General features: G+C 32.7%; 1 protein-coding gene across 2 annotated transcripts in view; it reads left to right on the top strand.

Moving 5' to 3' along the window:
* The window catches only part of CDH19 (cadherin 19), an 86,457-nt gene that overhangs the window by 50,421 nt on the left and 10,980 nt on the right, over positions 1–25,056 (top strand). For both annotated transcript variants that reach the window (XM_004268074.3, XM_049698007.1), the window contains exons 9-11: positions 2,415–2,536; positions 5,343–5,464; positions 24,803–24,917. In XM_004268074.3, coding sequence (XP_004268122.2) covers positions 2,415–2,536; positions 5,343–5,464; positions 24,803–24,917 — 359 coding nt within the window. The remainder of the gene's footprint in view (positions 1–2,414; positions 2,537–5,342; positions 5,465–24,802; positions 24,918–25,056) is intronic.

Genomic DNA, 25,056 nt, shown 5'->3' on the forward strand with positions numbered 1-25,056 from the left:
TGACCATAGGTGCGCGGGTTTACCTCTTGGCTTTCTATCTTGTTCTATTGATCTATGTTTCTGTTTTTGTGCCAGTACCATATTGTCTTGATTACTGTAGATTTGTAGTATAGTCTGAAGTCAGGGAGTCTGATTCCTCCAGCTCCGTTTTCTTCCCTCAATACAGCTTTGGCTTTTCAGGGTCTTTTGTGTCTACATACAGATTTTAAGATTTTTTGTTCTAGTTCTGTAAAAAATGCCATTGATAATTTGATAGGGATAGCATTGAATCTGTAGATTGCTCTGGGTAGTATAGTCATTTTCACAATATTGATTCTTCCAATCCAAGAACATGATATAGCTCTCCATCTGTTGGTATCCTCTTAAATTTCTTTCATCAGTGTCTTATAGTTTTCTGCATACAGGTCTTTTGTCTCCCTAGGTAGGTTTATTCCTAGGTATTTGATTCTTTTTGTTACAATAGTAAATGGGAGTGTTTCCTTAATTTCTCTCTCAGATTTTTCATCATTAGTGTATAGGAATGCCAATTTTGTATCCTGCAACTTTACCAAATAATTTTGTATCCTGCAACTTTACCAAATTCATTGACTAGCTCTAGTAGTTTTCTGGTGACATCTTTAGGATTCTCTATGTATAGTATCATGGCATCTTTCACAAGTGGAAGAGGCTGTCTTTAAACATCTTTCACCTGTGCATTATAAAAGTACTTTAAAATTCTTGAAAGATCTGGTGGAGTTGCACCTACTTGGGAATCTCTAGGCTTTGTATATGGGCTTGGCTATTATGTGCCTCAGTTTTTCTTCTGGGAAGTGGGAATAGTAGAGGCGTACAAAGATTAAGAACCTGATATAAAGACATTCTTATATGTATGGAAGAATCTTTTGTTTCTATCATTCTGTCAAGAGCTCTTAGCAATGAGAAAACATTACATAGCCACATTCTATTCACTCAGCATTTTTAGAGGAATGAAGAGTCTTTAAAAAAGGAACTGTGAAGCAAACCAAAGATTAAAACTTTATTTTTTAAGCTTTTAGTTCAAGCTCTTTCTAATATGTATTACATACTTCTTTCCTTTCTTAAATGGTGTGTATTCACTATTATTTTAAATGTTACTGATGACTCAGGGTCATAATTTTTAAAAACTTTTATAAGGAAATAATCTCAAACATTTGGTTGGTTTTATTTGGAATGGTGTATTATAGAAACAGGATACTCTGTACCCTTACTACAAAATATTAAACTACTGTTTCGTTTTGTCAACAAATCTAAGTAGGAAATGTGACCACTTGTGGATATGTAAGCAAATTGCTTATAAAGGTTTAAAAATGAGTAGAGCTAAAACCGAATTCTTTTAAAGCTTAATTCTTTGTAGTTTCTGTTTTAATTTTCCCCTCAACACCAACCTACAAATTAGTGTGATATTTTTAGAGAACTGTCAATTCAAGATTAAAATATTCTCATCTTTTGCCACATAATTATGGTAAATCTCATTGATGTCTTATCAAAATCTTTAGGAATATATATGCAATGAGAAGGCATCACTGAACCCTAGTTATTACTCTTCTTTAATTTTAATTATTGATCATTTGCAAGCAGATAAGACATGCTGAGTACTTCAAAGTCTTCTTTCATTGTGGAATTTGAGATTATTTTCCGGGCTTTTGCATGAGAGAATTCTATTATCTGGCTTCTTTCCATGCATGATCTAATAATAGCACATTACACCTACTATCCTTACTTCCTCACTTTCAGGAGATATGTTTATATATGTATATATGTTTATATATAGATATGTTTATATGTGTATACACACACATATATATGTATATAAATATATGTAATAAATACATACTTTATTTTTATTAGATATTATCTAATTATTTCCTTAAATAAAAACAAACATTTCTCATATGTCAGCAATCAAGTAACTATAATATGATGCACAGATTTAGAAAGTAACTATGTGGTGTAACAAGGAGACTCAGCAGCCTAAACTGAGAATTTGTTTTACATTGCTTCAAAGGAAAAAATAGGTTCACAAGCTTTCATTTTTACCCCCGTTTATTTGTACTTCTCTTCATTTTGCAAAAGACATTTGCCATTTCTTTTTAACCAAGTCATTCACTTATGAAAATTCTCTTCTGGGAATAAGAATGAGTGACATGTGTCTAGATTTCACACGTGTCAATTGAAATCTAGAACTGTTTTAGGTTTTTGGTGTTTTTTGTTTCTGTCTCCATTGAGTTGAATCTTAAATGTAGAATGCACCTTTCTGAAAATTGTTCAGCATTGCATTAGCTGTGTAGAGTGTGGAACTGATAATATTTTATTGCTTAAAAAGAGTGTTATACACTCTTTAAAGAGTATTATATGGGGAAAATAATTAAATTAAGGAGTTATTTTTGTGTGTGCAGGTATTCTATTACCAGAAGCAAAGTGTTCAGTATTGATGACAATGGTACAGTCTTCACAACTAACCCTCTTGATCGAGAGATTAGTGCTTGGTATAACCTAAGTGTTACAGCCACAGAAAAATGTAAGTACTCATTTGGGAACCATATATTGGTTCCCCATATTTTTTAAACCATTCATAGAGACAAAAGATAGAGTGTTGCTGAAATTAGAATTAAATGGTATTTTATATGTCAATTCATACATGTGTATTTAATTTATTATTTTAAATTCAAAATGTCTGCACATTCTTACTACATCTTATTTATATACTTACCACTAAATATCTTCATTTTTATTATGACAATAAATAATGTTTAATGCAAGAAATAAATCATGGAAAATTCAGAAAAACACAAGAAACACAATAAATAATGTTTAATGCAAGAAACAAATCATGGAAAATTCAAAAAAATCCCTTGAAATTCTAAGAACTTTTAATTATATAATTATATGTTCTTACCATATTTTTCATGAATGCATTTTTAAATCAATTTTTAAAAATTGAATATAAATTTTGTAAGTTTTTTCAAACTGGATATATAAAATATTGCCCAGTAAAATGTGTTCAAATTAAACTCATTGTGTCAGCAGTGCTGATAGTCACATCTTTAATAATCAGTAGTGACCAGTTTTTTTCCACAGAGAAGCAGATGATTCCATTTTCAGGTTGCAAAACATAGATAAAATCATCCCAGTTTAACACTTAGATTGTGTCTTCAGAATTCTCAATCAGAATTAGATCAACCATATTCATTCAGGCTCAAAAGAATAGATAGAACACAATGGAAAAGATTATCAAAATCTTCCCTATTACTTAGTCAATGGTTTTAATATAGTACAGTAAAGGATTCAATTTGTGAGTTTTCAATATTTTAGATTGCATCCTTTCAAAACTGATTTTGCATAGAATTTTAGTAATCGTGTTTACTTTCTTGGCTTGTTCTTTGAAAGTCTTTGAACATATATCTTACTACTCACCTTATTGAGCAGTAGGCTGATGAGACGGTGGAGTACAAAGCATCTCTTGCATACTTTTTGTCATACATAGAATAGCTCTTTGGAAACTGCAGAAAGACTGGGTCTGGGTTTTGAATTTTCTGTTTAACTAAACGATAAATGATGGGGAGCAAATGTTGCAGGGGGGTAAATGCCTGCTGCACAGAAGAAACGCCAAGGCTTTTGGTGTCAGAAAACACAAAGATGTTTGTCTAAAAGCAAGAAACTTTTATTCATTGCATATTTCTGAGAACAAATTATTTATATCATTACTTACAAGACTGCTGAGAAAAGAATTCAAATCAGTTCAAAGGAGGACTGGACATCTTTGAAAAATGTGTTTCTATGTAAAGTAGCCTTCAACTATTGAAAGAGCATGTTTTAATGAATTTATGTAAATAATTAGCCACTGTAATCTTATTTTATATATAAGGGGAATTTTTTGTAAGACTATATCATTAACTTCTGTTAAATGAGAAGTACTACAATTTAAGTTATTAAAAAGCAGAGTCTTTAAAATGTGTTATTTGTATTGTTAGACATAAATATTGTGTCCTCTTCTCTAAGAGGAAGGAAGGAAAGACTTTTCCCTAATTTTCAACAGGTAGAGTTAAGCCTCTTTTTTTTTTTTAAGTTTGTATTTGCCCTTATGAATTACAATTGCAAATATAATGCTTTGTGATTTTAAAAGAAAGAGCATGTAAGATTATAAATAAAAACACTGAGACCAACAAAAGAAACTCCCTCTCCCCACTCTTCAATGTATGTACCTTCCCATGGCTTTTTAAAATAAAAAAGAAAGATTTAAAATAATGATATACAAATATACAATACCTTATGCTGCAAATTGTTTTTTAGCACTTCACAAAACATCATGTATATTACTTCTAGTTAGTAGATAAATAAAATAATAGTATTTAGTGTTTATTGCTTATTTATATAAGTGATCTTCTAAATGTTTCATATGTATTAATTCATTTAATCTTTATAACAGCTCTATAAGCTTGTTACTAGTATCATTTCCATTTTACAGAAAACCAACTGAGACAAACAGTGGTAAGCATTTTTCTCAAATTGAGAACCAAGATTAAAATACATTTTTAAAGTTCATGAAATTACTACATGTGTTACATTGATGCATTCATTTTTAATAAGCATACACAATTTCATAGTTTGGTGGTAATTTATTTCCCCAATCCCTTTTGGGTTACTTCCAGTTGTTTGGTTGGGATGCAAACAATTCTGGAATAAATAAATTGGATTACAGACGCTTATATATTGGTGCCTTGGACTGTAGCATAGGTTTCCCAAACTAATGACTGGGTCAAAGATATGTGTAGTTTAACTTTTACTATCCATTGCCAGATTAGGTTCTAGAAAGGGCTAACATCCCACTATTTTTAATCCTTCCACCATCACTGGCTCTGTGTTTCATATTTAACACAAGGACTAAATTATCATTCTCCTCATTTCTGGTGAGCAAGCGCCTTTGTGAAAGTTATGATAGAGCAACACATCTCAACTGCAGGCACTTTTACCTCCTAGTACATTTGACCATGTCTGAAGACAATTTAGATCATCACAACTAGAGTGGACGGTGCTCATGTACCTGACTATCTCCTTTACTTTTACTACTTTTCCTCAACAGCTCCTACAGTCCATGGCAGATACAAGGCACTGGATTAACACTGGTTGAGCTGAATGTGTTGAGAACATTTTTTCTAGGCTGTATTGTTGATAAATAGATGAATTATATACCTATCCTGTCCTCAGCTTTTATTCAAGTAAAATAAAAATATACCACGTAGCCTCTAATGCAGTTTTCATGACCATTTTTCCCCTAAAGACAGCATTAGCATTCTTTATTTTCATTCCGTTTATTCAATTTGCAGACAGTATAGAACAGAGTTCTGCAGTCCCTGTGTATGTGCAAGTTCTCGATATCAATGATCATGCTCCTGAGTTCTCCGAATACTATGAGACTTACGTTTGTGAAAATGCAGTCTCTGGTCAGGTAAGAATCCATAATAAATTGCCGACGTCGAAACATTGCCTTGTATTATATAGAATAACTTTTGCTATGTATTCCTCCCACTTTGAAATGATAAAAATAAGCATTATTTAGCTATATTAATTTCATGCTTTAATGCTGTAAATTCTGTATAATTTAAATTTCTTTCTTTTAAAAAAATATATAAACTTCACATTTTCTACTTCCAAATTCCTCAAATGTTTGAAAAATCTGCTAACAGTCAGGATTCAAGAGTAAATCCTTTGTACTTTGTCAGTTCAATAAAGAAAAATTATTTTTTGTGAATCCATAGAATAAATAATTTTAATTAACTTTTATTTTTCCATTCATCATGAAGATAAAGATAAAATGATATATAAAATATATCAGACATCAACACAAATGAAGCTCAATTTCAAATGAATTACTAAGTATGTAAAGACTTATGAAAGCATACTCATTTTGAAATAAATTATCATTACTTCACAATTTTTTTCACACATTTTCTCATGTGGAGCTTACCTTTTTTCATTTGTAAAATGTAGAGTTTAAATTAGATTCTTCTTTGAGTGTCTCAGTTCCAGTACACAATAACTTTACATTTTTTTAGGTATCCTATTAAATGTCATAAAACATTTTAAAAACTTACAAACTAGTTTTCAAAATACCGAATAAGTATATATACTATAAAATCAATTATTCTAAGTAGGCTTGAATTTATCAATAAAGCTAGCTGAAGACAATTTGGATTTTACATGGGTCTTAAAATGTCTTGTGAAATTTATTCAGCTAAGTTTATGCTAGAATACGTTTTATTCAAATTTTCAAATCTTGCCTATAAGTATTTCCTAAATATTTTTAAAAATAATAAAAAATGATTATAAATATACAAATGAATTTAAACTTAAAATATCTATTTTAAATGGATTTGTACCCAGGGTTTTTGATAAAGTTTTTGATAAAGTGAAAGGTTAACATAAAACTTTCAGAGACTCTCCACAATGCAGCACACTGTCCTCTAGATCCAAAAGCAAACTGATTTAGAAACCTGTGAACATACAACATAGGATAGAAAGATTCAAAAACAGAATGCAAGTGAACTGGGACCCATCGCTTCTATAGACACTGGGCTTAGACATCTCTTTAAACTTGGTGTTACAAATAGATCTATGCTTAAAAATTTGATATATCTAAATTTCTCAAGCATTTCAAACATACCTGGTTACCTGGACACATCAACAAATAGGCAACTTTTTAAAAAATCACGTAAATAATTCATGTAAATCTAATAAATGATACTTTAAATGTAGTAAGTCAGTTGCCTTAAAAGTCACATAATTTGGGGAATAATCAATTTATCTTACAATTTTCTAACCTATACATATTTACATATGTCAGGTAAATTATATTTTTACAATTATTATAAGTAGTACTATATTTTATAGTTATATATGTCAAATTTAAAGTATAAAACTAGTGTGGTTTGTTGTTTTACATACTTTACGTAAATATGAATATATTCAGAGTACCCCATTGATGGGACAATGTAGACTCAAACTTAAAAAAAAATAGGCTTAATTTACTTCATACGCTATACATTTCTTTCTGTAAATGTCCTTGGTGGTAAGTCCACTTACCCAACAAAATTGCATGTTCAGCGGTCTTGACCAGGCTGAGTTGGGCAGAAGATTTGGGAATGCAACATGATTTACACAGTAAAAGACTTAGACCAGAGCTCTAGCTCATGGTGATAAATGCTTCTAGAATAATGCTACCTATGTCCAATGACTACACTGGAACTTTTATCCTAACTCCTCAATTGTCATTTATAATAACAATCATAATTTAAAATGTTTATAAAAACCTTTTGCAACTTTTGCATCATGTGGCAAGATGGAGATATACATTCCTAGTAGGAGCTAGCTCCCTTCACTATTGCATTAGAATCCATTCATGTATTTACTGACTCAGTGGACCTTTCATTCTTTTCACAGACCCTGACTCTTAGGCAAGAACTCAGAAGTCAGTACATTTATAATATAGCAGAATAATAACCTTTTTTGAGAAATGAGTGTTTGTTTTTTCTACTCATTGCTCACTGACAGTGAAAGCATGATCATAAGAATCTTTGGACATTAGGTACAGAGGAAATAATAGCAGAAGGCAGAGCAGTTGAAATTTCCTACAGCACAGTTTTCTGACTTCAGTGTTAAAAAAAACTTCAGTGGTTTTTCCAAAACTAGCACATAAAAGTGCAAAACTCCCTGGCCTCATATTTATCACTGTCTTTGATTTGGTCACAATTTGATCTACCTTGATTTAAAAAGAAAATCTTGTTCATACTCTGAACTGCTTGTTTTTTAAAGCATAGATAACACTTTCTAATTTGTAGTTTTGTTCATATCAACTCTCCTTTCTGAAATGTCTTTATCTAATTCTGTTTAAATTTTAACTATATTGCAAACTGAACTCAAATTTACCATAAGTAATCTAACCAATTTTAAACAAATAAATAATGTTGACAATGTCCCACACATGATTCTAGCAAACACTATAGCATTAACCCATTTAATTCTCAAGAAATATATGAGGAAAATATATTACATGCCTCATTTTCCAGGTGAAGAAACTGAGGCCCAGAGAAGTTACTTCCTAAGAAAAAACAGAGAGATATTTTATAACAAGTGCTGGCATCAGAATCCACGCATTTCACCATCATGTTTTTGCTCCCTATCTATACCTAGTTTGAATAGATCTTATACATTTGTCAAACAAGTTGTCTCTAGTTTTGCATGTTTTCTAGATTATAAGATATTTGTGATAAATGAGCAAGTTTATTTTGATATTCTTGATAATAATAATTAGCTGAATATATGAACAGAGCATGAAGACTATGTTTCTTGAAACAATGATACGGTATTTTTCTCTACAATTCTCTGTAGATATACATTTGAATTTATTAGCCTATATGTGATATTTAAAACTTTTAGTGTGTTAAGATCCCTTAAGGAGAGAGGGTAGACAGAGAAAAGACTAAGTCTAAAGACTGAGACCCAGATACTCCGTAGTAAGTACTGGGAGTTGTAAGGAGCAAACCAGGAGAGTATGGGAGCCTAGAAACCAAATAAAGAAAGTGTTCCAAGGGGGAGGGAGTTATTACCTTTTTTATTTACTGCTTACAGTCAGGTAAAAGCAGAAAAGAAAAGGTCCATTCGAATTCAACAATTTGGGACTTACTAGAATATTTGTAGGTAAGAAAGTATATGATGTCACCCAGGAAGAAAATATAAAGTGAGAATATGAAAGAACATAGGGCAGAGCCTTTGGGAACAGCAATATTTAAGGATTTGCTAAAGGAAGAGAAGCCTGCAAAAGACACTAAGTAGGTGTGACCAGTGAGGTAAAAAGGAAACAAAAAGATTTTTGATGTGGACATGCATAGAGGTGATAGTTTTTGAAGGAAGAAGTATCAATAGCCTCCATTCCCACTATTTCAGGGGAAAAAACAGCTCTCACAGTTCACCATTTGGTCATTTACTTAAAAAAATGTATTTTATAAACAATTCACAGCTATATAAAGAGACAGTGCCAAACAACTTTATTAAAATGTGGCAAACCAAAATTGCACCGGACGCTTGTTAAGGATGCCAAGGAAGATGTTATTCAAGATTATTACAAAAGGTTGAGACTATTGCAGTAGGGGAGAGAGAACTTAAATCTATTGAAACCAAAAGCAGGAGAGTTTTTAAACACTGGTGTGAGCTAGTGAAAACGTCCTGGAGGGCACGTCAGCAGAGAGGTTGGTCGATGTGATTAGACCATCTACGTTTGCTGATTGACTCTTGCAGAAGTTAGGCTCCCGATCTCCCATAGAGACCGGGAGATAGGGGCCCTGTCTTTCTTGATGATTACATTTCAGAGGAATGGTTTCCAGGTCCTTGAGAAAGACCATCTGGCATTATAAAGTGAGAAAAGGCTGGGAGAAGATTTATCTCTATTCCAAAGGGACAGAGAAAGATTTTGTGATTAGAAGTTTTCTAGTGTAATTGTTCTAAGAAAATGTACATCAGGAGTCTCTAGTCAGGAAGAAATTTGTCTGAAACTGAGTCAAGCTGAGGGGAATGTTATGACCCTCCTGATCAAATGTTAATAAAATGCAAACATGGCAAATACATATTTGTCAATATATAATACTCTGAGAAGTTTTAAAAAATCTTTTACAGCTCATATTTTTGCTGGAGAATGGCTATCTTCTTTGTTCCATGATTGCAGAGCATTTAATCTTTAGATTTATAGAAAGCAAATAGCATAATCAATCTACTTAAAAAGAAATATTCTATTGCATCGTTTTCCTTCCAGTTACATTTGGATACATTCTGTCTTCACCAATTTTCAGGATAAATCAAATAGATTTTGCTGCAAAATTTTTATATAGATGAAAAAACACTGTCACATTTAATTTTAGCAAAACAGAACAGCCCAGATTCTCATTAAAAAATATTCTGTAAGGAAGTCCTTCCTATTGAATGACTAAAAGGATGATTACTTTATCCTTAGAATCATATTGTTCACTCATTGATTCTTGATTTTGAAAATATTCATGTGTTCTGTCTTCATCTGAGGACTCACAGTCTAAAGCTTTGTTTACATGATCAGTTTCACCATCTTCTTGAGTCTATAGTGCTGGCTTCTGCTTTTGGTATTCATCTTCTAATTCACCTAAGAACTGTGAAATATCTTCCTCTGGCAATTTTATTTTCTTTGTCATTATGGATGTAAAATTTTAAATTTGAATTTTCTACTGTTTTTAATGAAGAACAATATCAGACTAAAAAGTTAGTGTATCATTGCTTTTATATCTTTTTTGAAAGATGATGCAATACTTTGAGCAATACATTTACAAAGAAGAGAATGGTGCAATGGGAAAATTTATTTTATTGTTGCATCAACCTTCTAGACCATTCATCATACAAGTTTTATATAAGTTTTGAAAAGCACATTGGGAAAACTTTATGAGTAATGGTGAAATTTGTAGGATGATGAAATAGGCATAAAAAGAATCATATCACTAAGTTCTTATAATGTATCCTAGATCTATAAAAGTATCCAGTGTGACCATTCAGTAATTGAAGATAGGGTTAATTTATTTATTTAAAGATAAATTGATATTTCTTTATTATTTGGACACTTCTAAGAATTAAAAAAATGAAATACCAATGTTTAGAAATAAGTAAAACTGCTCAAAAAGTAACACAAATACTAATTTTTAGTTCAATGAACTCTAAAACTATACTGAGAGTTAAACTCTGCTGTGGAAGAAAAATGTCCATTGGATGCAGTGGCATAGAGTTCTCTTGTGACTTGCTAAGAGTTTACATGTAAACCAACATTGAAGATCTATGAAATTCTATATTTTTATAATTTTAGAGATGTGTATATTATGCTTCAAAAATTTAGGTAACTCTTTCAGCATCATATAGCTTATAAGTGGTTAAGCAGGAATTATTTGTGTCAATCTCCAAGAATGATGCTCATTTTAACTATGCCCTTCTAATCATAAAGACTAGCTATCCTTAGATTACTTGCTCAATCCAAAGAGAAATAGGAAAAACGTTTTTCTCTTTCTGTACTCATAAGTAATTACATTTACAAGTTTAAGGACAAAAATTAAAATAAGGTCAATACAGCTGATCCTCACCTCCTTCCCGGAATGTGTACTGCTCAAATTCAGAATATGTCACATTGATCAGCCCTATATTACAATCAGTTTCCTTTAAGGAGGAAGACCAGAAATCATCTAATAGTTCTTAGAGGGCTCATAGATGTCACTGTCAAACCTAGGAGTTTTTCCCAGGTCTATATGTACCTGAAAGAATGGTACATAGCATGGGTACCTATAATGTTCTTCCACTCAAATTCAAATGGACTCAAAAAATTCCCACTGGCACTGCTACATACACTATGATTTATGAATTGAAATCAGTTCAATGGACGGACAATTTGAGTTCTGCCAATATGTGCAACATTACCATACGTACTTTCTTCCTAGCACATGGCAATGACCTTATTTTAATAACATGGAAAAAGAAAAAATAATATGGGCATTAGGGCTATCATGGCTCCTGGATTGTCACGGTTTCCCCCATGTTTTCTTAGATGTTACATGTGGAATCAGACTAACTTACACTCATATTTCTGGTCTGAAATTTACTGGGTAGGCTTCCTTCAAGTACAACTAAAACAAAGCACCAAATATTAATACATACCTCCCAGGGTACCAATACAAACTTTCAAAAGTGCTGTTAATTTCTTACTCATTCCTAAAAGTTTGATAGTAATGTGTGAACGTTAAAACTTAATGGATTAAGCTCTCAGAAAATATTTGCTTTAAAAGATAGTAAAGCATATCTTGTGTAACTGAATGGTTTTTATGTAGAAACCATAATTAAAGTTTTATATCTATATAAATAAGTTTCATAAAAATATTACAAAGGGTAGTAAAAGTTACTTGTTTATCATAATCTTGACAACAAAACCAAATGGTGCTGATAAGTGAAATATTGTTAAGACCATTCTGTTTAAAATTTTTCAGAGGGAATTTTTTTTTATTAAAAATAAAGAATAAATAATCAATAAAATAAGGAAGTGGCTACCCCATCAAAACATAAAATGAGAGCTATACATGTCACATAGTGTAAATTCTGGCTTAAGCCGAGAGAAGATGAAGAAACAGCATATACTTGCCCAGATGGCAAACAGGAAAGTTGGGTGGTGAAAGCAGAGAGGAAAGAATCTCACCTTTTGATTGCAGTTGAGAAAGGTAATGTAATGAGAAAGAGGAACCTTTTGCAATACACCTCTCAGCCTGAGGTTCCCCAAAGTTAATTGCTAAGAATAAAATATAGAGAATATGTAATTTAGAAAATATTGGAGTAAGGAACATAAAACTTCTTAATAGTAAAATCTGAGGGGAGACTTTGTGCCAAGGACAATAGACTTGGTGTGAATTTGTTTATACTAAGAATCCCAAAGTGAAGTTCACTCTTTTTTCTCCCACACACTCTCCTTCCCCACACCACACACACAAAGAAAAGTCCTCTTTGATGTTCAAAAAACCCAGAGCCATGCTAGTTTAAAAAATAAATACATGTGCGTTTGCGTGGGTACACATACATACACTCAAGTAAAAACAAAAGAAAAGAATGTAAGCAATCTACATCACAGATTTATAAATGGGCAATGTTAAGAAAAATATATCTTCAGAATTTGTATCCGTTTCTGTGTACTTTAGACACGACCTATTAGTCTTTGATTGCTTTCATCGTTTTTGGTACAGCAATATGTTCTAGGCTCTGCCACTTACCAATTTATTGCTTCCTAGCTGCACATTCATCCTTCACTACCTGCTTAGAAAGAACTGGCACTGTGAAACTATGATAATGGATTGGCCCATTAGAGCATCTTTTATTGTGAGTGCAAGGTTGAGTCTTGTCAATAAAGGGCACTGAATGCACATTGCAGGAGGAAAAGGGCTCCTCTTCCTGGTTCTATGTGTGTAGCATTTTTGCTTTTCCCTTTCTCATGCTGAACGGTTGACCAGCTAACTGGATGTGTGGAAATACATGTATTGCTTTGCCTAGCCACAAGCACAGTTCCCAAAGTCCCAAATGTACATTCCCTTGGCAACCGTAGGACTCCAGCCCAGGCCAGAGGAGGTCTTACAGCCCTGCCAGTGTCACCACTGTGTGCTCCAGGCCTTGCACCTGCAGTGGTCTCCCAATTCCCTCTACATTTCCAACCACCAACCCACTTGTACCCTGGAGGATTATCCATGTTTGCCTGGAGAATGTGGACTGGTTCTAGCCCAGTAAATTCCTTTGCCCTGCGTGCAAGATGCCACAACCACACCTCCTCCAAGGACATCTGAAGCTTGTCTCCCTTCCACATTTTTCTGTCCTTAGATGATCTCACTGAACCCCAGAGTACCCTTTGGAGTTCTCATTACATCTTTATAGTTACTCCCCTATTATAGCTTAATAATTCTTTATATTAAACTTCCTTCATTTAAATTACTGTCTCTCTCAATTGGAAATAGACTGATACATAGGATCATTTTATATTTCCTGTTCAAGATCTCAAATCAATTATTTTTCCAAGATTCTGTGATATTTTTAGTGGAGAATTATAGAAAATGTAGATGCAGTATCTAAATAAAATTGGGATATCTGTCCATGTAAACCAAGGAAAACCCTGCTCTCTCTTTCTCTTACCCTACTATCTTAGCTCTCTTCTTCTCTCTCTCTCATATTTTTAATAGTATTGAAGGCCACACCACTGTAAGGAAAACTCCATCTCATTTTGTTATTTCTTTGCAAGTTTCTTTATTTTCTTCAGTTATGTACAATTAATATATTTTAGAGAAAGATAGGTATGATAATTTTCAGAGGTCCTCTTTAATTAGAACACTTATAAATATTTAGAGGTAAATAATTTTTTCTCAAATTGCAAAAGATAATCCCACTTATATTTCAGCACTAGTTAGGATAGTTCTGCCATAAATGTGTGTACAATATATATGTATACAGCTATGGCAAATAACGTGGGCTTTTTGACCAAAATACTTCATCTAAATGTCTAATAGAGACTTGAAACCTAGGACTAGTACAAGACTCTCTATTCTTAAATGTAATAGAATTAATATGAAAAATATTATAAGGTGATGATACCCAAAAGATAAAAAAATCAATTTTACATATCACACACTCTCAGAAACTTAAAAGACAAAGGATGAAGAAGCAAATTCTATTTAAAAAATAAAATGATTGAAAACAGTGTCAAATTTAGTAAATGTTTTCCATTACAAGTAAATATATTCACAAATCCTATACATTTTTGGTATATCAATAAATTTTAATTAAAAATAAAGGCAAAAGATAGAGGGAAAATAATTATTTGCAAAAACTGAAAAAAAAGTGCTTCTGTTATTAACATATAAGAGGGCATGCTGATTGATAAGAAATCTTCTTATTAAAAGCTGGTTCCTTGATACTGATGTAGTAACTGTCTTTTGGAAATACTATGAATAAATTTGTCAATAAATAAATATCCAGGTACTTTGTATCCATTACAGATGACATGTTAATGATTTGTCAATGTGAATGTTTTCTCTAGAATATGGTGGTCCTATTGAAGTTTATCCAAATCATTTTCTATAATATGTATTACTATAAATTAATCTATTTTTCATTTTTATCAAAACCACATTTTACTGTATAGTCTTTTATAATAGAATCTACTACTAATATTCATAGGAAGTGAACATTTTTAATAAATTGATTTATAGAAAACATATTTGTAAATTACTTATGACTATAGAAATACCAAGTGAGTATATAAAAATGAGTATAAAATATAATTTAAGCATATAGATAATTTTACTTAATTTAGGAAAAACAAACAAAATGAAAGATGTTTTGGAATACCAATTACCTAATAAATCACCTTAAAACCAATAAAAGAAAAGCATTCTTTCTAATTAGCTCCTAGATTATTAGAACAACCAGACTAATGAGTCTTGAAGTAGCACAATTTGAAACAATTAGATTCCAGAACAATCAGTGTCATCCTGTAAAAGCAACATTTTCCCTTATCTTTATTTTGACATCAAGATTATCAAATTTTTAAAACTTGGGTTCAAAAACAATTAGGGAAAAATGCTTTGAATTGTGAAACTTGTTTTTTAAAGCTTATAATGTGACTATGTGTATAAGAATTCATGAGATTTTTCCATGAGCTTTGCTGGTTCGTTTTTTATAGTGCAGATCTATGAATAAGTAGGAAGGGCAAAAGTATCGCATTTTAAAATTATTAAAAATTTTCCAAACAAATTTCAACAAATATATCTATATCTTAAAACCATGTTCTGTTATATATTCAATATTTTCTTGATTATCTCAAATCAGGATTTGATTGTTTTACAAACATTGGTAATTTGTTAATGAATTTCTTTTGAGATACTGAAGATTGCTTAACTGTGCTAGAACGTCAGAAAACGAAACAACAAGCCATTTTCTTTCCATCTAATTATCATTCTTGGCATCAAAGTGACCACAGAGTCAAAAAAAGAAGTATTTATTAACTCAGGCTTCTCTAGGGTTTTTTTCTCTTTTTTGAGTGGCATTGTCTACTACACTTTTTTTTTTTTTTCGGTACGCGGGCCTCCCACCGCTGCGGCCTCTCCTGTTGCGGAGCACAGGCTCCGGACACGCAGGCCCAGAGGCCATGGCCCACGGGCCCAGCCTCTCCGCGGCATGTGGGATCCTCCCGGACCGGGGCACGAACCCACGTTCCCCGCACCGGCCGGCGGACTCCCAACCACTGCACCACCAGGGAAGCCCTCTACTACACTTTTTTTTTTTTTTTAACATCTTTATTGGGGTATAATTGCTTTACAATGGTGTGTTAGTTTCTGCTTTATAACAAAGTGAATCAGTCATACATAAACATATGTTCCCATATGTCGTCCCTCTTGCGTCTCCCTCCCTCCCACCCTCCCTATCCCACTCCTCCAGGCTGTCACAAAGCACCGAGCCAATATCCCTGTGCCATGCGGCTGCTTCCCACTAGCTATCCACCTTACTACGTTTGTTAGTGTGTATATGTCCATGACTCTCTCTCGCCCTGTCATAGCTCACCCTTAATTTAGTCTTAAGCAATACATGTACACAGCTTTCCAATAATAACTGTGTGTATTTGTGTAAGTTTGATGGATTTGCTTCTCTTAGCATTTGAGAAAAAATGAAAAGGATAGGAAAATAATTTTTCTTCCCTTTATTCTCTACCTGTTGTCCTTTGTTTTTTATTTGTTGTGTCTTGTTTTGTTTCATGTTTTTGAGAGACAAAGTGGTCCTTTAGAGAGGATTGTTTGTTTTCTAGTGTTAATTTGGGGCATAGTATGGACTGATTGGTATTTTTTATTGTCTAAAAATCAGTTATGTAATTCAAATATGTTTCCCCTCCTGTGGGAATGAAACATCAATAATGACAGTTAAGCAGCAATAATAGAAAGATTGCCTGGCATAATAGCAAGAGAACTTGACTAAACTCATCCACACTAACTGAATTCAGTGATAATCTAACCATGCTGAATACTGGTCTCCTCATATGAAAAAGAATGATACAACTTTTGCTCTACAAAAGGGTTAGTCAAGATAAAATACTTTAAAAATACTATTAAATGAGAAAATTGGTAGAATTGAACTTTATTCAAAGTAATTTTGTAAATACTAACAGCAGCAAACATTTAAGAGTAGTGTCATACATTACAAGTTCTTAACATGGGGCCCATACCCTTCTAAAGAGATTCTGATGAGCTATGAGTCGTCTGTGTACACTGGATAGTGCATAGAAACAACACTGTCACTGTGTATGCAGATGAGGGTGGAAGCAGGTTAATGTCTCTCATTCAATGCTTAAAGGAAACCATTACTTATAAAATAAAAATTGAAAGTTACAAAAACCAATATAAACTTATTATTGATGTTGGGTTTTTTTTTTTTTGGAGTTTTTTTGGTCAGATTCTTGATTTATTTTGATTGGTTTGAAACATTAAGCTTTTTTTAAATCTCTGGAGTAATAATTCAATAAATTGCATTTATCATTTTTCTTTCTTTAAGTTAATATTTGTTTACCAAATTATTTTATTTCAAAACTATTGTTTGAAAGACAATGAAATGATACCTTTGAGAATGCAAATCAAGAAAAAGAAAGAATACTTAGATAAACAGGAGTAAAAATTAAATCCCTGTTTTATAATATGATATTTGTGTGTTCTAATAATTTGAAAATCTGGATGATATGAGCAGTATTGGGGAGAAGATACACAAATACATTTAAATTCTCAAGTCTTTTCAACAAATTTTACTGTTGCAAATGGGTATTCATAGGGAGGAAATGGAAAACTCTACCTTAACCTCACACCTTATACAAAGATTATTTCAAAATGTATCATATATTTAAATGTCAACCTAAAGCAACAAAACTTTTAGAAGCAGAGGAGAAGAAGTTCTCTTCTATGGCTAGGCAAAGAGTTCTTAAATATGTCACCAAAAGCCCAATCCATAAGAGAAAACATATTCAGTATTTTTAGGAGAATAACAAAACAATATTTTAAAACCTATTAATATTTTCCTTAGATATAGTGATATAGTATACACATAATGTAAAAATATGTGTAAACTTTTCATTTGATGCTAAGAAGTCCTTTGAGAAAAACTTAAATTTTGGATTACAAATAAAATGAGTCAAAATGCAGACATAATATAAATAGTAAGAATGAAATAGTGTACTCAAATCAATAGTCAAAATCTCACTTAATACTGAAACACACATGGTAGCATAATTTAAAACAGTAATGAGAAAGGAATTCCTGCTTTCCACACTATCAATGCATAGTGTTCTGAAGCTTAGGTCCACACAATAATATATAAAATACATACAAAACAGAGTTACTGGAAAGAAGAAAATTTATTTGAGAAGATAAGATTATCTAGTAAAATACTGACAAATAAATATGACAGAATTTTAAATTTTCTTAAAGGCACATTTAAAAATATTTTTAAAAGAGGAGAGGTTGTTATCCAACAGGCATAAGGTTTCCATTAAGGTGGGTGAATAAGCTCTAGAAATCTGCATGCGACATTGTCTCTATAGTTAACGATACTTAAAAATGTGTTAAGAGGGTCGATCTCATGTCAAGTGCTCTTATCACAAGTAAAGTTTTTAGTATGTCAAAGAGAAACTGATGAAATTAATTTTAATATTTATTTGACACAATATATACAGAATATTGTGATTTTCACATGTAATGAATTAAAAATCAAAAGGGATATATTTTATATGTTTTCTCATACTATGAAAATCACTCCCATCCCATTTCCCACGGGCTCAAACAGCTGGACAAGATGACAAGTTAAAAGGTCTCCTATATCTATCTGCTTTGGGTAGATAATAACATTCATTATAGAAAATCAAAATACCAGAATAGCTGCACTGTATTCTGGAGGAAATCAGACATTTCCTTAATCACCTATGTGGGTAAACAGAAGTTTTATTTCTCTTCTTAGTGTGTAAATGGCCAGAATGGGGAGGAGAGGAAGGAGAAAATTTTTCATTGGTTTGCAAAATGTGAATATAATAAATGAGCTGACATTAGGGCAATTTGTCTTTTCTGTTTGGTGTAAATAGTTATTTTCCAAATTAATGATTCCCATTATCTTGACTTACACCAAATCTCTTTTCCAGAAGTAAAGTGTAATAGCAGTGATTTTTAGATTCTTTCATACCAATACACTGTCTAATGTAAAGACATTTACATTGTCTCCATGTAAAAGTATTCTTTTGACTAAATTTCTGTGATCCCACAGTGTGATCCCTGGTTTCTCTTCATCTTCCTTTCTCTCTTGTGTCCTATACTTTTCATTTTTTTCAGACTCACTCTTCCTGCTATCCTCCACAAATATGTCTTAAATACAGTTCATATTCAAGTGACTTCTAGATCTTTATGCCAGTTCTTTCTCTTGTATTTTAAGCTATAGGTCCAACTAATTAGATAAAATACTTACTCGGGTGTCCTATGGTCACACCAGATTTGTTCCTGCCTTTTTTTTACAGTGTCCCCAGCAAAATTACTACAGTTCACCAAGTCGTGCAAGAAAGACAAATGGATATTATCGTTAATTCTTTCTAGGCTTTTATTCTTTATATCCAATCAATCATTAAGTTCAGTTGATTCCATCTCCTAAATTTTTCTGTCATCTGTCATCGTACCCTATCCCCACTCTTACTAAGCTCACAAGGGCCAGCAACACTTGCGCAGTGAACCTTAGCTCTGCTGAGGGACGTTCCTGTAAAATCAAATGTTGAATTACCCGATCTCACAGCCAACATGCAGAGATATACTACGGTTGTTCATTAGTTATCGTTAGGTAAGCCTGTAGGCACGTAAACCGCTTCTATGACAATCAGTTTTAAGTTTTGCGGCAATGGTCAGAAGAATATATTGTGTGCCTTCTTAGAAATGATAAAAAGACCTTACTTTGGTGACATCGACCTACCCTTAGAGAAAATTGGGGACCTGGGAAACTGTATCTCCATCTGGAAGCATGTTGTACCATCTTCAGTTTATGCAAACACTTCGGTAATTTATATGTACTTTCTCATTTAAAATAACTTACATCCTATCACTGATTGTTGCTGTCTTTTTGTATAGCACATCCAGGAGTTTTGTTTACCAACCAGTTGCTCCCAAGCTTGCTAACTAGGTCTTCTATTTTCATACCCACACTAAGGATGTCCATAGAATGAGCCTTTTAAAATGCAAAACTTCCCCCAATAATTTGGGATTCTAAATAAAAATACTTTTGTCTTTCCCAGTTTAAAACTTGTGAGTGGCCATTGGTGTGAAGTCCAAACTCTGTAAAATGCCCTCCTTAAATAAATGTTTGTGTGGCCACCAATCAACTCTGAAGTAAAATCTAATTTCAGTTTAGATGCCAGGTCCTCTGACCCCAAAAATTTAAGTATTATGTGCTTTAGGTGTTTTATTATATGCTTTTATTCTGTACTTTAGGTATTAGGTCCTTACTCAACACTTTAAGTTTGCAGTCCTGCTTCTACCTCTATTCCACTAGAATGTAAACAGTGGTGAGAGAGACACTCTTGACCCCAGCCACCATGGGACACCCAGACCTGAGATGACATGGCATGTTCCAAGTGTCAATGAAATATTTGTTAAATGGATACATTTGGGATATTAATTAGATATTTTCATAATTTAATTTTAAATTTATATATGATGTTATGTGAACTTATAAAGAATGATTAAAATTTAATTTGTCAAAGGAAAATAAAAAATAAATATATTGCAATAAAAATCTAATAATGTATAATTTGTAACAGAATATGGGTAGATTTCTATAAGTTAATGGCAAAACATTGCAATATCTACGGCTTTTAAATACATCTAATAAAATTTTGTGAAAACTTATTTTTTTAAAACAGAGTAGCTCTGCCTCTGTCTAGGACCAAAATATTAGAATATCATGAGCATCTCAACATTTTTCCCCTAAAAACATTCAAAACAAAGAAAGAAAACAGACTACAGACTCAGTTATCTTGTGGCTCTATTATTTTATTAATTAGCACTTTGACCTTTTGAACAGGTGTTCAACAACCTTTTTGAATTCCATAGATTTATTTTGTCAAACAGATCTGATTTGGTATCTGATTTGGAAGTACTATAAGAAGTGACGGTCTTAACTAGATAAGCAATTTTGATAAGATTTTTAAAAATCCTTCCACATATTCATTTACTGCAACTCCTACTTTTTGGTTAATTAATATAGCTTGCATTGAGAGAAATTATTTATTAAGCACATTTCAGGGAATTAATAATTTACATCAATTGATACTCAGTACCTGTGTATTGATTTATAGTTTATAATTCAATTTATAGTTCATAATAATCCAAAAATGTGTTCCTCAACTAACCTTGGAAGTAGATTTCACTGATATCTGCCATTAGAGGTAAGGAAACAGACTCAATTGAGTTGTTTGCTCCAAATCACAGTATATAACACTTGCTTATTGACTAGCTTTCAAAAAATTGCATGTTTAACAAAGGCCATACCTATAGTTTGTGGAGAAATGAGTATTGGACTGATTTAAAATCAGGCTATTTAATCTGAGAATGACATTTTAGTAAGCTGGTCCATGGGTGCCTCTTTAAAAAAAACAAAAAGCCATAATGAAAGGTAATTAATAGAAGGAAAATAATTATATGTCTTCCTTGATTATCTTTAAATATCTTACAATTTTATTTGTCAATTATATCTAAATAAAGTTGAAAAAAGGCTCTGGGGGGCACATATACTACTCATATTTCACACCAGCTGTTGCATCAGCTTACATTCAAATTCTGACCCTGCAATTTTACCTACCTAAGATATATAACTGACTTGAAGCTTAATATAAGAGAATATAAAGTTGGGACAATGATAAGGTTTATTCCACAAGATTGTTGCAAAGATCAGCTATGGTAATATATAGAACAAACCCCGGCCAATAGGTAAGTTCTCAGTGAAAGGTGGTTATTGTTAGGTTCTCTATGCTTACAAAATATATTTCCATTGTAGACTTCAAAGTAGTATAGACAGGAAATCACATGTACTGTGTCAGAGGGAAATTGGACAAAATTCTGCCCAGAGAGCAAAGAGAAATGAAAAAGCTACAGTTTCAGAATTTGTCAAACACAGCTGTTCTTTGTATGAGCTTTGCATTTTGATTTCTTTGCTTCTCTCATAAATGTATAAGGTCAGAGATAGGCTCCAGGTAAGTAGATATAAGTATATAGTTTAGAAATCTAACCAATGCAACAAATAGGGATTTTTCTTAGAATTTTATTTGAAAATTAAAATGAAAAACTTTCCATTGTTATATTAAAATAAAAAATCAATATCCTCACTCAAGGCTTGAAGGTAGGGCTTCCCTGATGGCGCAGTGGTTGAGAGTCCGCCTGCCGATGCAGGGGACATGGGTTCATGTCCGGGAAGATCCCACATGCCACGGAGTGGCTGGGCCCGTGAGCCATGGCTGCTAAGCCTGTGCATCCGGAGCCTGTGCTCCACAACGGGAGAGGCCACAGCAGTGAGAGGCCCGTGTACCACAAAAAAAAAAAAAAAAAAAAAAAGACTTGAAGGTATATTAATGTTGACCCCTTTTTAGAGATTTGCGTTTTCAAGAAAAATATACGTGTTCAAGGTTGGTTCAATAGAATTAATGATACCCACTATGTGACTGATTCTATTATGTCAGTGGGTTCCTATTTTTGTAAAGTGGTGGAACCCAATAAAACATATGGAAACCCAGTTTACAAAGCAATTTATAAGTGGAGGTATGTTCATTGAAAAAGGCAGGAAAAACCTGTACATATTCCATTTACCTATACATATGTATAGGGTAGTTTGGGGTTTTTTTTAACATCTTTATTGGAGTATAATTGCTTTACAATGGTGTGTTAGTTTCTGCTTTATAAGAAAGTGAATCAGTTATACATATACATATGTTCCCATATCTCTTCCCTCTTGCGTCTCCCTCCCTCCCACCCTCCCTATCCTACCCCTCCAGGCGGTCACAAAGCACCGAGCTGATCTCCCTGTGCTATGCGGCTGCTTCCCACTAGCTATCTACCTTATGTTTGGTAGTGTATATATGTCCATGCCTCTCTCTCGCTTTGTCACAGCTCACCCTGGTAGTTTGGTTTTTAAAGTATTTTAAAATATATACAAAGTCAAAATCTCTCTAGTGTTCTTGAGCCTTCATACAGGAAAGGAAAACATTTTCAACATTTAGTCAGAGGCATGTGTCTAAAACAGAAAGTCAGGTAGTAAGATAAATGATTCCTTGTCTAAACATCAAGGCTGCATATGCCAACAAGATAAACGTGATTTTTTTTACAATTTGCTATCCATCTTAATTGAGCAAATATATATATAACAAGATTACTCACAGTATTCAGGACACCATCCTATACAAATCCCAACAAGACAATGTTTTCCCGAAGAAAACACGTAAAAATGTGTACTGCTTATATGACAAGCACTTTGACAAGCTAAGACATTGAATCCTAAAAGTTAAGTATTAGTATCTCCATTTAAAAAAAAATGTTATTGGAGCATAGTTGATTTACAATGTTGTGTTAGTTTCAGGTGTACAGCAAAGTGAATTGTCTGGCGGTCCAGTGGTTAAGAATTTGTGCTTCCAGTGGAGGGGACACAGGTTCGATCCCTGGTTAGCGATTTAAGATCCCACATGCAAGCCGTGCAATGCGGACAAAAAAATTAAAAAGTTAAAAAAAAAAAAGTATCTCCAGTTTTTAAGCTTAGAAAATTAAGTTGTAAAGGTAGAATTCAGAGTATCAGACTTCTAAGTCCTTGCCCTTCGCCCTGGCTATACAAAATCTTATAATAACCCAGAATAAAATAATTATCCTCATACGATGAACATTTATTATTGTAGGCATGAATTGAATAAAAATGTTTTCTTTTATTAGATTATTTAATTAACATTACATGATTATGATTTAATTAAGAACGTGTTATGAGGGAAAAGATAAATCAATGTAGAGAAATAATGTACAAATTGCATTAGTTTCACAAGGTCCTTTATGCATGTGGGGAGATACCCTTTGAAGTGTAACATTATAAATTATGGGTCTGTCATCTTGTAACTAAGGATATTTTGTTTGACACATTGTTAAAAGCACTTTCATTCTAGAAAATTCAAAACAATAACTTCTATAGTCAATTTACTTTAATTTCCAGAATTAATCACAATCTCATTATTTGATCTTGACAGCACATCTCTTTTTTGACAATAATTAACTACTTGACTGACACTTTCATGTCTTGAAAGCAAAGAACTAATTGTCGTTTGTTCATAGTTGCATTATTTCACTTTTTTATGATCTGAGATAGAGAGAGGGATTTATTTGACGTGGAACACTTTTCCTATAATCTTTGTGGGTCAAGGAAATCATGTACATTGCCCCTAAGCTTTAAATGTGTTACTTCCTCAAATCAATTTAAAAGCTCATTACTTTAGCAAATACTCTAGTAAGACAATAAGCTTACCACAGCTATGCTGTCAATATAAGCAGGAAATATATAACTTCAGCAAATCATAATGGTTGGTATTCAGATAAGAAAGGGAGAAGGAAAAAAGGAAGGAAGGGAGAAATCGAGGCAGGAAGGATGGGAGGATGTTTTCTAACGAACTTAGCTTATGGAAATCTTCTCCTCTGTTAACAAGAGTTCATTTATTATGTAATATTAAAATGTTCTTTTGAAAGGAGCAAGTAAACATATATATATATATATATATATATATATTTTTTTTTTTTTTTCTGTACGCGGGCCTCTCACTGCTGTGGCCTCTCACGTTGACGCGCAGGCTCAGCCGCCATGGCTCACGGGCCCAGCCGCTCAGCAGGCCCAGCCGCTCCACGGCATGTGGGGTCTTCCCGGACCGGGGCACGAACCCATGTCCCCTGCATCGGCAGGCGGACTCTCAATCACTGCGCCACCAGGGAAGCCCCAAGTAAACATATTTTTAACCCGAAAAAATATTTTCATATTCTCCACCAGTTTGAGATATCCTCTGCAATATCCATAAAGATTTTGGTAAAGCAATTTTAATAAAAGCTAATAATAAGAAGAATATAATAATGATAATGATCATTTTTCTGAATAATAATATAAAAAACTTATCCCTATTTTTTTCTAGGTGATTCAGACCATCAGTGCAGTGGATAGAGATGAATCCATAGAAGATCACCACTTTTACTTTAATGTATCTGTGGTAGAAAATAACTCAAGTTTTACAATCATAGATAATCAAGGTAATGCCATTCACTCATAATAACTTTCTATCCATTCTTCTTCGAGAATCTTGTTTAATTTTAAGGAAATTTGTAACATTACTTTTTATACTATACCTGAAATATGATAATGTTGAGAAATAAAGCAAGGAGTTGCAAT

Source organism: Orcinus orca, chromosome 15 (assembly GCF_937001465.1).
Source record: "Orcinus orca chromosome 15, mOrcOrc1.1, whole genome shotgun sequence".
Taxonomy (NCBI): domain Eukaryota; kingdom Metazoa; phylum Chordata; class Mammalia; order Artiodactyla; family Delphinidae; genus Orcinus; species Orcinus orca.